The sequence below is a fragment of the Mustela putorius genome, unplaced genomic scaffold (assembly GCF_011764305.1).
Source record: "Mustela putorius furo isolate JIRA1106 unplaced genomic scaffold, ASM1176430v1.1 tig00003909_pilon_pilon_pilon, whole genome shotgun sequence".
In the NCBI taxonomy this organism is placed as follows: domain Eukaryota; kingdom Metazoa; phylum Chordata; class Mammalia; order Carnivora; family Mustelidae; genus Mustela; species Mustela putorius.
The window spans coordinates 10345107-10359787 of NW_025422057.1; the positions used below are offsets into that span (position 1 = coordinate 10345107).

The 14681-nt window shown below is 38.8% G+C and overlaps 1 protein-coding gene across 5 annotated transcripts in view; it reads right to left on the minus strand.

Annotated features, from left to right (window-relative positions):
- The window catches only part of WDR11 (WD repeat domain 11), a 64595-nt gene extending 50913 nt beyond the window's left edge, over positions 1-13682 (minus strand). For 4 of the 5 annotated variants that reach the window (XR_006603289.1, XR_006603288.1, XM_045069053.1 and 1 more), the window contains exons 1-7: positions 13519-13682; positions 12423-12534; positions 7393-7546; positions 6294-6467; positions 3783-3969; positions 1293-1458; positions 315-429 (exon numbers count right to left, since the gene is read on the minus strand). Coding sequence is in view for 3 of the 5 variants with exons in the window: in XM_045069053.1 (XP_044924988.1) it covers positions 315-429; positions 1293-1458; positions 3783-3969; positions 6294-6467; positions 7393-7546; positions 12423-12534; positions 13519-13604 (994 nt within the window). In the remaining 2 variants the exon portion in view is untranslated. Of the gene's footprint in view, positions 1-314; positions 430-1292; positions 1459-3782; positions 3970-6293; positions 6468-7392; positions 7547-12422; positions 12535-13339; positions 13473-13518 lie in introns of those variants that run through there. The other variant, XM_045069054.1, reaches the window with a different exon arrangement.
- Between the last annotated feature and the right edge of the window lie 999 nt (positions 13683-14681).

Consider the following 14681-nt stretch of genomic DNA (forward strand, 5'->3'; position numbering starts at 1 on the left):
AGTCAGGGGTGTAATAATAAAGGTATTTTAAAAGGCTCCACTTGTGCTGAAGAAAAAGACGCAAAGATAATATCTACTTGGCTCATGGATACAATTAAGTAATTACAAAATATTACTTTCTTTGCTGCATATAGGAGGGGCACTATTATAAAACCATGAAATTAACCATGGCTTTATGCTTTTTTACAATCATATTCTACTTTCCCAAGGCCAGGATTACCATTAACTCTATGCTTTGGCTGGTATCCGCCACATGACGGCTTATGAAATTCTGGAGAAAAATATTCTAGTATTATTCTAAGATATAAACTCACCTGGTTCCTCATTTGAAGTGGTAAAAACACTATTATAAGATCTTCGAACACGTAAAGTTATACAACCATTTTCATGTAGGCAAAATAACCCATCACGCTGAAAGCAGGGTATTACCTTTAAACAGATAATGTATTCATTTTAAAAAACACAATAGATTAAAAAGTATATGCCGGGAAGCATATTTAGAGAATATGGACAGAAAAAAAAACAAAAACAAAAACAAAAATACACACATAATCCCCAAGCTTGAAAATTAAATGAATTATTCAAAAATTCCATTTATGGCACACCTGGGAGGTGCTCAGTCCCTTGAGCAGCCAACTCTTGATTTCAGCTCAGATCACGATCTCAGGGTCCTGGGATCAAGCCCTGCCATCAGGCTCCACACTCAGCAGGGAGTCTGCTTCAGGGTTCTCTCTGCCTCTGTACCCTCCAACCCCCACCCCTTGGCTTGCTCGTACTCACACGCATGTGCGTGTGCACGCTCACTCTCTCTGTAATAAATAAATCTCTAAAAAACAAAGAAAAACCATCCATTCATAATCATAAAAATTTGCCTTTATCCAGGAAACTTAAATAGTTCAATAAATATCTCCAGATCAGTCAGAAGAATTTCTAAGGTAAATCATATGAATCAAAAGTGCAGAAAAATAGGAATACAGTAACACTGTTAATTTATTTTTTTTATTTAGATTTTATTTATTTGAGAGTGTGAGCATGAGCGGGGAAAGGGGAGAGACAGAAGCAGACTCCCCGCTGGGCAGGAAGCTCAATGCGGGGCCTGATCCCAGGACGCTGGGATCATGACCTGAGCCAAAGGCAGGCACTTAACCAACAGAGCCACCCAGGCAACATTGTTAATTTTTAAATAAATAGAAAAGAGAAAGTGGAACTAAGGATTTCTGCAAGATTATGTTTTTACTGTCTATAATATTCATGACCAACTTGGAGGGATAGAACTTTTAGATCAAACATACCTGCAGAAATGGAACTCCTGTTCGTTCTATTGCAATCACACCTACTGTTTGATTCACCTCAAGATCAAGGATTAAAATCTCCCGAGGATAGAGTAACAACATGTGATTTCTCTTGGAAGGCAGATATGCCAACTGAAGGCAATCATTTAGAGTTATAAATTCAGCACTGAAAAAAGTAAACATACTTTAGGCATCAAGAAATAAGTCAAAGACTTTATTCATATCAGAAAAAGCTAATAAAGGACTGAATTTTGTCCTTTCCACATAACTGTCAATGAGAAGATACAATTGTTTCCTGAAATGACCAACAGGGACTAGCATCTAAAACTAAGATCTCTACTATGTGCCAAAACCCAAATTATGACAAATGGTAATGCACAGACTATTGGATAGAGATACATTTAAATTTTTTTTAAAAATTTAAGTAGTAAGGCTATAAAGTGACAAAACCAGTAGTTTTATTTTTATTTTGCAATTAGAAGTACCAAACAGATTGCTGAAATCAATACTCAGCATCAGAACAAAGCAATCTGGGCAATTAGGGCCCTTGGACCAGGAGTCAATGGATTACCTGTTTGACCTTGGGCATGTCACTTCCTCCCCTCTGCCTTCATTCACTTCTAAGCCACCTTAAATCTTTTTTGAAACAAAGTGGGGTATTTTATTCACTTATCACAGTATTTTCTTCTATGTAAATAAAATTGATAAAACTTTATAAAGATTGTAGATAGTTCAAGAGTCTCAAGAATCATTTCAGCCATTTGTGACTTGCATATATTCAGTCATAACCTTCTTAAACCTATTTCAATAGGAATAAAGTTAGGCAGCTCTTTTCTGCCCATGGGTTCTGTCCCCAGGCTTTAATAAAACCACCTCTTTGTGCCAAAAATAAAATAAAATAAAGTTAGATTAGAGGACTAAAAACAGGAACATGGATTGCATTAAAATCTTGGCTCTGCCACTTCCTAGTTGGGTAAGCTTGAGGAACATATTTAAAACAATGTGCAGCTCAATTTCCTCACTTATAAAACAGACACAGTATTACTGCCCAGAACTACAGCAGGATCCCATGTAATAATGAATGTAAAAGCACCTGGAGCAGTTCTATTTGAAGGGATTAATAATTCATTTCCCCAAAACTCAAAATGAACATATGACTCATATGAGAAGATATAATACACACAAATCATAAAATAAAACAATTCAAACAATTCAGACTTTAAAAGATTTATCTATAACATAGAACCAATGAAAAATAAATAGAATATTCTCTTAAAATACGTAAGGAGCAATCCAAATATTATGGCACAGGGTGGGGGATAATTTGGTGAAATTAATGAGCCTATGGTTTAATACATAAAGATGATATTTATATATAAATTCAGAATATACTTGCAGAACAATTTGTATTTGACCATAGATTTTTCAGATAATTACCCACAAAATCTAGACAGAATAATCTTAGCATATTTAAAGTAAGAGTCTTTTTAAAATGAATGCCAAAAAACTGCCAAAGCAATAAAAATATAAGATCATAGCTCTCTAGGAAAGAAAACTGAAGTCTATTTCCAATGCATAAGATTAGTTACTTAAAATAAAATTTTATTCAGTTGCCATTTCTGAAATAAACAATAATAGGTAGCATTTACCAAATAAATGGTTACTAAAATTATTAGCCACTACATTAAGTACCTAAGCTACTGTATGTTAAGCCTTACAACAACCATATAAAATCCTATAAAATGCTGTTTTAGAGATTGGGGAAGTGAAATTTATGCAAGATTAAAGAATTCTGGGATGCCTGGGTGGCTCAGTGGGTTAAGCCTCTGCCTTTAGTTCAGGTCATGATCCCAGGGTCCTGGGATCGAGCCCCACATCAGGCTCTCTGCTTAGCAGGGAGCCTGCTTCCTCCTCTCTCTCTGCCTGCCTCTCTGCCTACTTGTGATCTCTGCCTGTCAAATAAATAATAAATAAGATATTAAAAAAAAAAAAAGAATTCTGAGTCACACGGCTATAATTTCCCCTAGAATCTTGGCTCTTAACCAGTATGAGAAACATCTTTACATGCATAAGAAAAACACCCATATTTTACTAGCTAATGAGACGGAGCACTTAAGTCAGGAAAACATATTTAAAATGAAAATCCAGCTTTTGTCCCCAATTTTTTAAATGTATTCAATTGCCAACTGTGGAATCTTCATTTTCTGTTTTCAGATTTAAAAATCAGAAGTCAGAAACTGTCATCTGCAAAAATCAGTAAGGGAGAGGTTAGCATAATAACTGAAAACAAAGGAGCCACATCAAAGTGGTACCTCCTCCTTGGGGAAGAGACAGAGAGAATATTCTCCTCCTCCATATAAATTCAAAACTGGAAAGGAGAAAGGGTGAGGTAAAGAATAAAATCCGTATTCGTACATCTTCAACAATGACGTTTCTTGAATGGATGATAAATAGATGAACTAAATGGTTAGTTTTATACTTGTAACTTACCTAGGTTTCTCCTGCGTGATTAAGATTTTTACTTTATTAAGAGCCTTCTTGGCCCCTGTGGCTGCGGCCAGCTTATTATGAGCTGGGCTGGAATGTGGGCTGGATATGTAAACTTTTTTCCCGGGGCCCGAAGGAGGCTTGGATGGAGAGAAGTCTGAGATGAATACAATACCCTCGCTGGTGAGTACTGTATTGAGAGAAGCAAAACTCTGATTAAAGTTTAATCAAGTTGAGCACAGAGTTTTATTCCAATACAATTTTGAAAGCAAGGTAATGATAATTTTAATAATATAGAACTGGCAGTATAATGTAGTCGTAACTGAAATGTTCTCCAAGTTGAAGTGAAACAGGTGGTTCATTACAATTCATCAGAGGCCTCTACACTCAGCTTTCTAAATTAATGTTTTATATTAAAAAGATATCAGAAGGTTACTAGCAGAAAGAACAAATGTTTGTTCTTCCAAATAAATTCAGTGCACAGACTTTCATTAAAAACCTTTCCTCATTATATCCTGTAACTTCAAATCCAAGACTTTTCAGAATATAAAATTCACAGAAGAAAAAAAAAAAATCCCATACTAAGAGGCTTTGCATATCACATTTAGTTCTGAGTTCAAATATTTGATGTGGTACTAATTTTTTACAAGTATCATGAACTGCTCAGTCTAAATATACATTTCCTTTTTTCTTTTGGAGCATCAGACTGAACCTTAGGAAGTACGAGTGTGTTCTTTTTCTCTTTATATCCAGAGTAAAAATAGAGAGCCAACAATGGCTTACTATGTGTACAGGAAACAGAAGTATTCAACAAGGCAGCACCACATTTAGCAAAACAAATTTTGCCTTTTTATGACTGAAAATAATCTCCCTCAAAACTGGGGCTAATACACGGATAACGGAAATCTCATCTCTCCTGGCTCCCTGCAGTTAGGTTTAAGCACAGGGAGCAAAGAAGTATTCAAGAGTTATGACAGCCCTAGCATATTCAGTATGAGTAAATCAAAGATGTTAGGTGAACGGACGCTTTAAAATATACTGTGCTTTCATCAACCAAATTAGAGATGCAGTAAAGTTAGCCTGAGGCCTTATCTCCTTTTCAGATGACAGGACTCCCTTCCAAGGTCTCACTCATTCCTCTTCTTTTGGGATGCCCTCCCTCAGTCAGTGGATCAGCTAAAGCAGCCCTCCTCTGTGATCCCACAGCACTGCACTTCACAGCACACTAAGGAGTAAGTGCACGTACGCACACGTGCACATACACACCATATACGTGTATATAGACACAACACCTAACCACACACCACTGAAACTCCACAGTTGGGTTTCCCATTTTAGTTTCTGCAGGTACGCATTTCTCTTCCTTCTTCAGCACACAAATATACACTCAGTAATAACAAATGCTGGTAGATAAAAGTTAGAATTCTGAGTCATTCAAATTCAGGAGAAACATTCTCTCCCGCAACTAATTCCCTTACCTCTTTCCAATTTTTGATCCAATATCAAAATCAAGCCTACTCTGACCACTTCATCTACTACAACAACCTGCCCATTCCCGTCCCTCCCATTCCCCTTCATTCTCTGTATACCTGGGATATAGTAATAGCTCAAGGAATGCCCGTTGGATAATTGAATGAAGAATATTTCCCAAATCATTTAATCACAAAAACATGTGTCTATTTGTTATGCTCCACCAATAAGTGAAACCATATGATAATTGACTCTCTCTGCTTGACTTATTTCACTCAGCATAATCTCTCCCAGGCCCATCCATGTTGCTACAAAAGTTGGGTATTCGTCCTTTCTGATGCAGGCATAATACTCCAAAGAATGGCATGGAGGACATGGGGAGATGGAGAGGAGAAGGGAGTTGGGGGAAATTGGAAGGGGCGGTGAACCATGAGAGACTATGGACTCTGAAAAACAATCTGAGGGTTTGAAGGGGTGGGGGGGTGGGAGGTCGGGTACCAGGTGGTGGGTATTATAGAGGGCATGGATTGCATGGAGCACTGGGTGTGGTGCAAAAATAGTGAATACCGTTATGCTGAAAATAAATAAAAAATAAATTAAAAAACAAAACAAAACAAAACATGTGTCTAAAAACAAATCACATTTTTAGATCAGCGGCTCAGTGAAAACACTAAGAGCACACGGGCAAAAATAACCTCTGCAAGAAAAAATTCCCTTGGGCTTATTCTGTGCCTCACATGCATCTGTTTATGGCACTCAAAACACAAGCATGAATTTAAATGATTTTTTAGAGGGAAGAACTGAATTTGGCCACATACTAAACGAAACCTTTGACTCAAGTTCTTTATGTGTTCCTAGAAAAACAAATTTCATTAAGCCAGAATTAGAACAGCACAGCAACTCTCTCCCCAGCTAATCGAAGTCTATTTAGAAATTCAACACAGTGAAGGTACAGCTTGTGCATTTAAAGTTCTAGCCATCAAAATACTTGCAAATGATATGGGATTATGATTTAGTATCTGTATTAGATGTATTATTACTCACAAGTTAAATGGGAGGGATCAAAAGGGTCAAAAGAAAAAGAAAGGATGTTATCTGCATAGCTCTTCTTCCACAGTTTGGTGCCAGTATCCGCATTCCAGAGCACAATATAATTTGGTGGGTGGATAGCAAGTAGTAAATCTCGGGAAGCATCTTGATTCCATAACCACTGAACATCTGTAAAGACCAGATGAAGGCAAAATTCAGAAATCACTTCAGAACACTTGGTTAATGAATACTTGACATTTAGGGTTTGTTTTGTTTTTTCCCCCCAAAGTTCTTAAAATCCTAACTTCTCTCCCCATGTTCCATATATGTGTATATATGTCAAGACTGCACAGGAAAAGTATAGTTTTATGTTAAGATGAGCTGTCTGGACATTAGAATCTCAAGAGAAACATTTTCAAATTACTTTAAAGAAAATACAAGACAATTTTCACTAATCCTTACTTAAAACTTTGCATCAAAGACTGTGCTGGCCATGATCAACGTCAGACTCTCCTAACATCTTTGTGAAATTACTTAATGGAACTTTGCAGAGTTTCATGTTTTTTACATGATAATAAACACCATAAATATCTTGTTCAGTACCTAGTACAAAGTACTCAACAAATATTTTTTAAACAGTCATTTAAAAAATTCACTCAGTCAAGATAGCCACTTAGTCAAAGCTCTGAGTCGAAAGATACTGTATTGGTTTTAGGTCAGTAACATAAGCAAATGATCTATACGAAAATGAAAATAAAATCTGGATCATCTCTACTAATGGAAAGTAAGCATCGAGGGTTAATTTAAAATAGCAATTCAGCCAAGTATACTTTATCACAGCTTAGATTATAAGACTTTTACAGCAGCTTAATTTTTCTCATCATGCTTGATTGAGGCCAACGCTAAAATTAATGCAATTTACTAAAGCAAAAATCAGCTGAGATTTGAGGAAATAAGCATGGAAATATATTGATAAGAAAGCTAGACAGATCAATAAAACACACTAACCAAAATCAAGAGTTAACTGGGAAGTGATGAAATTAAAAGGGAAAAAAACCATTCTAAGAGCAAGTGTGATAATATGAACACTTAGCAGAGCACAGTCTTTTCTCACCCTGAATAGGTTTGGCATGCTCTTGGATCTCACACTGAGCTACTCCCGCTGCTACATCCCAAACGATGATCTTTCCATTGACATCAGCAGAAGCTAAGCGCAAGGAATATGGCGAGCCAATGTTATGGTGATAGTTTTCCCTGGCCCATTTAACCTAGTATCAAGAACAAATCATATCAAGTAAATACTTGTATTCAATGAAACTAAACACAATTTTCATAAAACATCAACCAGAACCCATACTACATTTTACACTTATGTCATAAAAATATTTAGAAAGAATTAAGAGGAAACTGTTTTCCATCTCAAAAGTCAGACTTTCATTATTTGTGATTTTTTTTAAGTTGCAATACAATCATAAAATCTAATCATGACAAAACATCTAAAAGCCTGAATTATTAAGCAGAACGGTTTTCTGTATTCTGCTCTCCTAATTAAAAGGAGACAACTTCGAACTACCAAAGCCTTGCAGAGGAAAAAAATGGAAAAAACAAAGCAAGCAAAAAGCCCTTTAGCTGTCCTTCTCATGAAACTGGAAAAAAGATGTTAATTTTTTCCTTAAAAAAAAAAAAAAAAATGCGGGATGCCTGGGTGGCTCAGTTGGTTAAGCGGATCCCTTTGGCTCAGGTCATGATCCCAGCGTCCTGGGATCGAGTCCCACATCAGGCTCCTTGCTCGGCAGGGAGCCTGCTTCTCCCTCTGCTTCTAGCCTGCCACTCTGCCTGTGCTTACGCTCTGTCTCTCTCTCTCTAACAAATAAATAAAATCTTAAAAAAAAAAAAAATGCTTCATACCTCTAGCAATATCATAAGAATAGAGTTTTTACAACAAAACCCACAAGATTCCAGCACCAATCAGGTTAATCCTGAGCATTAAATATTGACAGAGTCATGAATAAAACACATGTCTTCATTTCACCCTAAGCCATCGCCTTCCATGGCCACAACCTTCCCTCTGTTCTAGATCAGCAACCAGTTTGTCTTCTTCAAAGCATTTAACAAACAACAATTTGTAATGGCTTTGTTTACCCCATTTAGACCCATCACCAACCATGAACTATAAGCTCCACTGGGAAGGGTCACGCAGGCCTTGTTCACATTTCTATCCCCAGATCTATCCACCACCAAAGCTAGTGCTCAACGAGCACATATTTAATAAATGAACCCAAACACCACAGAATCTTCAAATATATACATATATAAATGTATGTATACAGACGTGTGTGTACATATATGTAAACGCACACTCATACGTAATGCCAAGGTAGGAAGCATGTGCCTTTCTTATAGTATTTCTAAAGAATTCATTAAAAAGATGGAAATAAAAAGTTTTCTGAACATCAGTGTTGATAAGCCTTAAGATTCTGTTATAATACATCTTTTCCTCAGGCCAGAATTTTTTTTAAATAAAATGTGTAAGAGTGTGTACATGCACACATGCACATGTTTGAATGTGTGTTTGTGTGTTCATTTATATTTAGTGTATGTATATTCAATCTGCATTCTTTGCTGATGTGTTTGACCACTCACTGAAATTTGTGATTTCATTTAAAAAAGTAATACTTGCAGTACTTCCACAATCAGACACATGCAGAGTGGTGAATAATTTCAGTAACCCAACATACATGTGTATTCCCAGGTGAAACAAAATGTTCTTATTTCAGCTCTCATAATGCAAACGAGTATCTTTTTTGTGGTCTATACAGCACCACTTTTTTGGGGGGTGGTGCATTTCTGTGCTCTTTACTGATGATTTCACTGTTCAAATTCAAAATGGTCCCCAAGCACATGGTGAAGTGCTGCCTAGTGGTCCCAAGCACAAGAAGTTCTGATGTGTGTTATGGAACAAATATGGGGGATAAGCTCTGTTCAGACAGGAGTTGTAGTGCTGCTGCCTCTGAGTTCAATGTTAATGAATTAACAAAACAAACACAAAACAAAGTTAAATATTGCTCAGTTGATGAAAATTTTGTGACAAGAGGCTAACAGGAACCTAACCTGTATTTCCCCTATGAGCAATCAACATTTCAGTGTTTGCAGCAACTTTACAGAATAAAACTATCAAGGATAAGAACTGATTGCATCTATGTATATAAGTGCTTGAATTCCATTCAGGTAAACCCCAAGCAGTGTGTGTGTGTGTGTGTGTGTGTGTGTGTGGTATTTTTTTAATCACCTAGATATATCATAATCAAACTGCTGAAAACTAAGGATAAAGAGAAAGTCTTGAAGGCAGTCAGACAAGAAAACATACATTGCAGGTAGAGAAATAAAGATAAGAATTTCTCACAGAAATTATGCAAGCTGAAAGACAGTGGAATATCTTTCAAGTATCACAAGATCAAAAATGGGTGAAACATCTTCATAGGCGAATAAAAACCAAGAGACTCAACCTATATTAGATAAACACCTCAAGAACTTTAAGGAAATTCTTCAGGCAAAGGGAATATAATACCAGACTGAAACTTGGATCCACATAAAGAAAAAAAAAAATGCCAGAAATGCCAAAAAGATCAGGGAAATGGAGGGGAGGGAGAATATATTTTTTCAAAATAAATCCCTATGTCTACTTAATGGCAGGAGACTGAATGCCTTCACCCCAGGCTCAGTAATAAGACAAGAGTATCATCTCACTACTCCTGTATGTTATAGTACCAACCCTAGCCAATGCAATATGACAAGAAAAAAAAAAATAGAAGGCACACAGATTATGAAAAAAACTAAACTGTCATTATCTGCAGATAACATAATTGTCTATGTAAAAAATCCCCTCAAAAGTTACTAGATCTAATGGGTTTAGCAAGACGACAGGACATAGGTCAATATGTAAAAATCAGCTGCATTTCTCCCTACTTCACATTACATATAAAAATTAACTCAAAATGATCAAGAACCTGAATGCAAGAGCTAAAATGATAAAATTCTTAGAAGAAAACAAAGGTGTAAATCTTAACAATGGAAGAAAAAGAAGAAAAATAGATAAATTGGACATCAAAATTAAAAACTTTACTGTTTCACTGGACATCATCAAGAAAGTATAAGACAGCTTACAGAATGAGAGAAAATATTTACCAAGCATGCATCTCATACAGGACTTCTATGTAAAAGACATAAAGAATTCTAATAGCTCAATAATTAAAAGACGATTTAAAATGTGCCAAGGACTGAACATACACTTTTCAAAGAAGATATACAAATGTCCAATTAACACATGAAAAGATGCCCAACATCATTAGCCACCAGGAAAATGGAAACCAAAACCACAGTGAGAACCTCTTCACATCCAACAGGATGGCTAGTATCAAAAGAACAGATAATAACAAATGTTGGTGAGTATGTGGAGAAACTAGAATCCTCATATACAGCTAGTAGGAACGTAAAATGGTATAGCCTCTTTGGAAAATCTGGAAGTTTCTCAAAAAGTTAAACACAAAGTTACCATATGAATCAGAAATTTCACTCCTCTTTACATACTCAAGAGAAATGAAAACACATGTTCACACAAAAACTTGTAATTAATGTTCACAGCAACATTATTCATAATGCCTAAAAAGTGAGAAATATCTAAATGTCCATTAATACATGAATGTGGTATACTGGTAGAGTAGAATATTATTCACCAATAAAAAGGTACAGAGTACTGACACATGCTAATGCACAAATGAACCTTGAATGAAGGGGGAAGGAAGCTAGGCACAAAAGGACACATATTGTGTCATTTCATTTATATGAAGTCTCTAGAATAGACAAATCTAGAGACAGAAAGTATTTTACTGGATACCTAAGGATGACGGGAATGAGGGGATGGGGAGCAGCTACTAACAGATGCAGGGTTTCTTCTCAGTGTGATGTAACTGCAGTGCTGGCTACATAATTCTGACTATATTAAGAACCATGGAATTGTACACTATAAGCTGGTAAATTTTATGCTGTATCTCAATAAAGCTGTTATCAAAAAGAAATAAACCAAAACCCCCAGATCTTGATCTCTAATCTTCCCTAAGATTTCAGATCACTGTAATTCAATTGCACCAGGCGTCTCAGACTTTGCATGTTGAAAACTTAAACTCACTGATTTCACACCTATTCCCCTTGTCATAGCCACGCTATCATTTGGTTATTCAAAGAGAACTTGGAATCATTCTAGTCCCTGACTCTCCTTAAGCTGATGACTATAAAAGCTATCCAGTTTATTTCTTCAGCAGCTCCTGAATATGACTCCTTCCTGCCTCAGCTTTATTTTAGGCCCTTAGAATTTCCTGCCAAAATTTCTGCAGAAGTCTCCTAAATGATCCCACTGCCTCATCTTGCCTTTCTGCAAGAAATCCTCCACTGCTGCCAGAGTAAATTTTTCTAGAATACAAACACAGCCTTATCAATTGCCTAGTTAAAAATCCAAATTCCTTTAGAACCTTCTAACACTTTTAGGACAGATCAATTTCCCTGGATGCTTCCCCTTCTATCATCCTTTGGCCATATCCCAACTTCTAGCCATCTTTATACCCCACTACTTACCACTGTGTACAGTCTTCTTTTTACCTGTGGTACTCCTCCCATTCTTCACTTGGTTAACTACTGTTTACCAGTCCCTAAACTGGAAAGACTCCTGTGATCCTCCCCTGATCCTTACAACTAGGTGTTATGTAGCCTCCTTTGTCCCTATGCATTCACTTAGCATACTGTATGTCTGTGTCTTCATTGTTCCTCACTAGACAACGGATTGCTTGATGACTTTCATCTCTATATCCTTAGCATATGCTAAGTGCTCAAAACTAATGAATGAATAAGTGTTCTGGTAAATGGCGGAACAGGTGTTATCCATCATCTTTAAAATCACCTAAGACCTAGTATTTAATAGCTCATCCTGGACTGTCATTAAATCATTTATATGGAACTGTGAGGCTACCCCAAATGAATTATTATGTTTAAAAGCTATTTAACATTTACATATATTACTTAATAAGCATCTAGTGATATTTAAAACTTCAGAATAGGCAACATGTTATAGGATGAAAGTGGGATTTGACTTACCTTGACCACATCAGCTTTATGTTTTTCTAAAACTTGAAGAGTTTGGGCAGTATTGGAATCGATCACTACCACAAGTGAGTGACATCCATAAGCAATTAAGCCTTGCCAGCCCCTAACAAAACAGTGATATTAAAATTTAAGCACAAAACAAAGACTTCTCTCTTGCCAAGAGGCATGCCAGAATCAATCACAAATCTAACACGTACTACCATGAACAAAATCATTATCGAAGCATACAGGCCAGTTTTTTGCCTTATCCCATTTAAATAAAATGTCCGGCTAACCTAGAAATGCTGACATTCGTTTTTCATGTGGAGAAAAAAAAAAAAAAAGACTCTAAGTGACATGCACATGCACATACACCCCTGAAGACGTATAGACAAACCCCTGCCGTCTATTTGTCTTTAAGGACGCGCACCTTGTCTTATTCAACTTGGACCCCTGAGCACCCACCACCAAAGTCCCCGAGATCATGTTCCGTAAGCATCTGGGACTAGTCCTGGCCCTTCCAACCAGATACAAGGACACACACTGGACAGAAGGTTTCCTCCCTCTGGCCAACATTCCCAGCAGCCCCCCCCCCCCCCCCGCAGAATTCCGCTTTCGATCCAAGCACTAACGTCCAGAGGTGCAGTGCTAGCTTACAGTGAGAAGGTCAAGGGGAGGGGACAGGTGCGGGGACAGGCGCCTGGCACGGGGCCGGGCAAGCTGTGGAATGACGAAAGGTAAGCAGCGGGGATATGAAGGAGAGAAAAGGGAAAGATAAACTGGGGAGGAGACGGGGACAGGGGAGCTGGCGGTGGAGGGAGAGGAGCCTGGAGGGGGGAGCGCAGGTGAAGACGGGCGGACGGGATGGGGAAAGAGAAACACGCCCGGGAGAAACAGGGCCACTCCATTCGCACAGGGAAGGTTCACACCTGGGGCATTTCCTGTTTTCACAGTAACAACAAAAACCCAGCACTGGAAGAAAACCTCTAGCGCGAGGGCAGCACCCAGGCTTGGCGAGGCCAAAGGCGCCAGGGGCTGAAACCTCTTGTTCCCCTTCCCCTACACACTCATGGCCCAGCCCGGCGGCCTCCAAGCCCGGCGCCCTCACCAGTCCACCGCCGCCTTGTTGTGAGCATTGAGGGCCCCCGTGAGGGTGCGCGCCGACACCTTGAAGTTCACAGTGAAGGGCAACATCGCCTCAGCTCAGCCGGGCCCTCGGCGCCCACCGGCAACCAGGAAGCGGCGGCCCCTGCGCTTCCGTTCCTAACAGAGTCCGGGTGGCTCCGTGAGCGCCGCCGTTTGGTTCCGTCGGGTGCAAGTGTCCACCACCTTGGATTCCGCCTTCTTCAGGTTCCGGGCTCAGCCTGTTCAGGCTCCTTCCAAGTCCGCCCGCCGCCCACTTGGTGCTGCCAGCCCGAGCAGGGAGGGGCTGTGCTGCTTTCCACTCTTTTCTTCACGTTGGGACTGCGTAGGCCTCTGTACCCTGCAGGAAATCCTGAAAAGCAAGAGCTGAAAGCCCCAGTTAGCCTTTCTGACTTTGGTCTGTTAGCTCAGGACAGCGACCGAATGCCAGGCACTGTCGTAGGCATCGGGTGTGAGGCGAAGAGGAGAAGCGGAGAACCCCGGCTCTCAAGAAGTTATAGAACAAATAGAGGAACATGACGGGGTGAAATGGATAGAAGGAATGAGATGAATGGCTCTAAAATAAACAATTTCTAAATCTGGAGATCACTCCACTTCTGGTCTTGAAAATACTTGAAAAAATACATGACTCCTGCGGCCAGCTGCTGGGGGGCGGGGGGGGGCAGCTTTCATTTTGCACGTTCTGCTCTGTCTCTCTCCTCTGTGCTCAGGGCATCATCTACACTGTTGATCCATAAGAAGAGTGTGTAAAGCAACTAAAGCATTTATTTGGGATTTTACGGGTTGTAATCCATGGAGCACAGAGTTCGCTGAAATCAAATGTATTCTCTGAATTGCCAGGGAGTGGGAGCTCAGTCTGAAAAAGGCAAAAACCGCAAGGTTACATACTTGTTGGGAAAGATTTAAGATTGGTGCTGGCAGAGTTTGCAGTCACCATCTGATACACGTGTAGCTATCTAGCTAACAGGTGTTATATTCTCCTTATTTTGGTTCAAAATAGAATGATGCATCCCAGGAAGTGATGGAGTTGGAACTGACAAAAGTCAGAAGTTCCTGGTGTTGGGAGGATTGAAGCAGGAGAGGGGCAGAGGTCGTACTACTTCTGCATGGGCATCCATCCCACTCTGT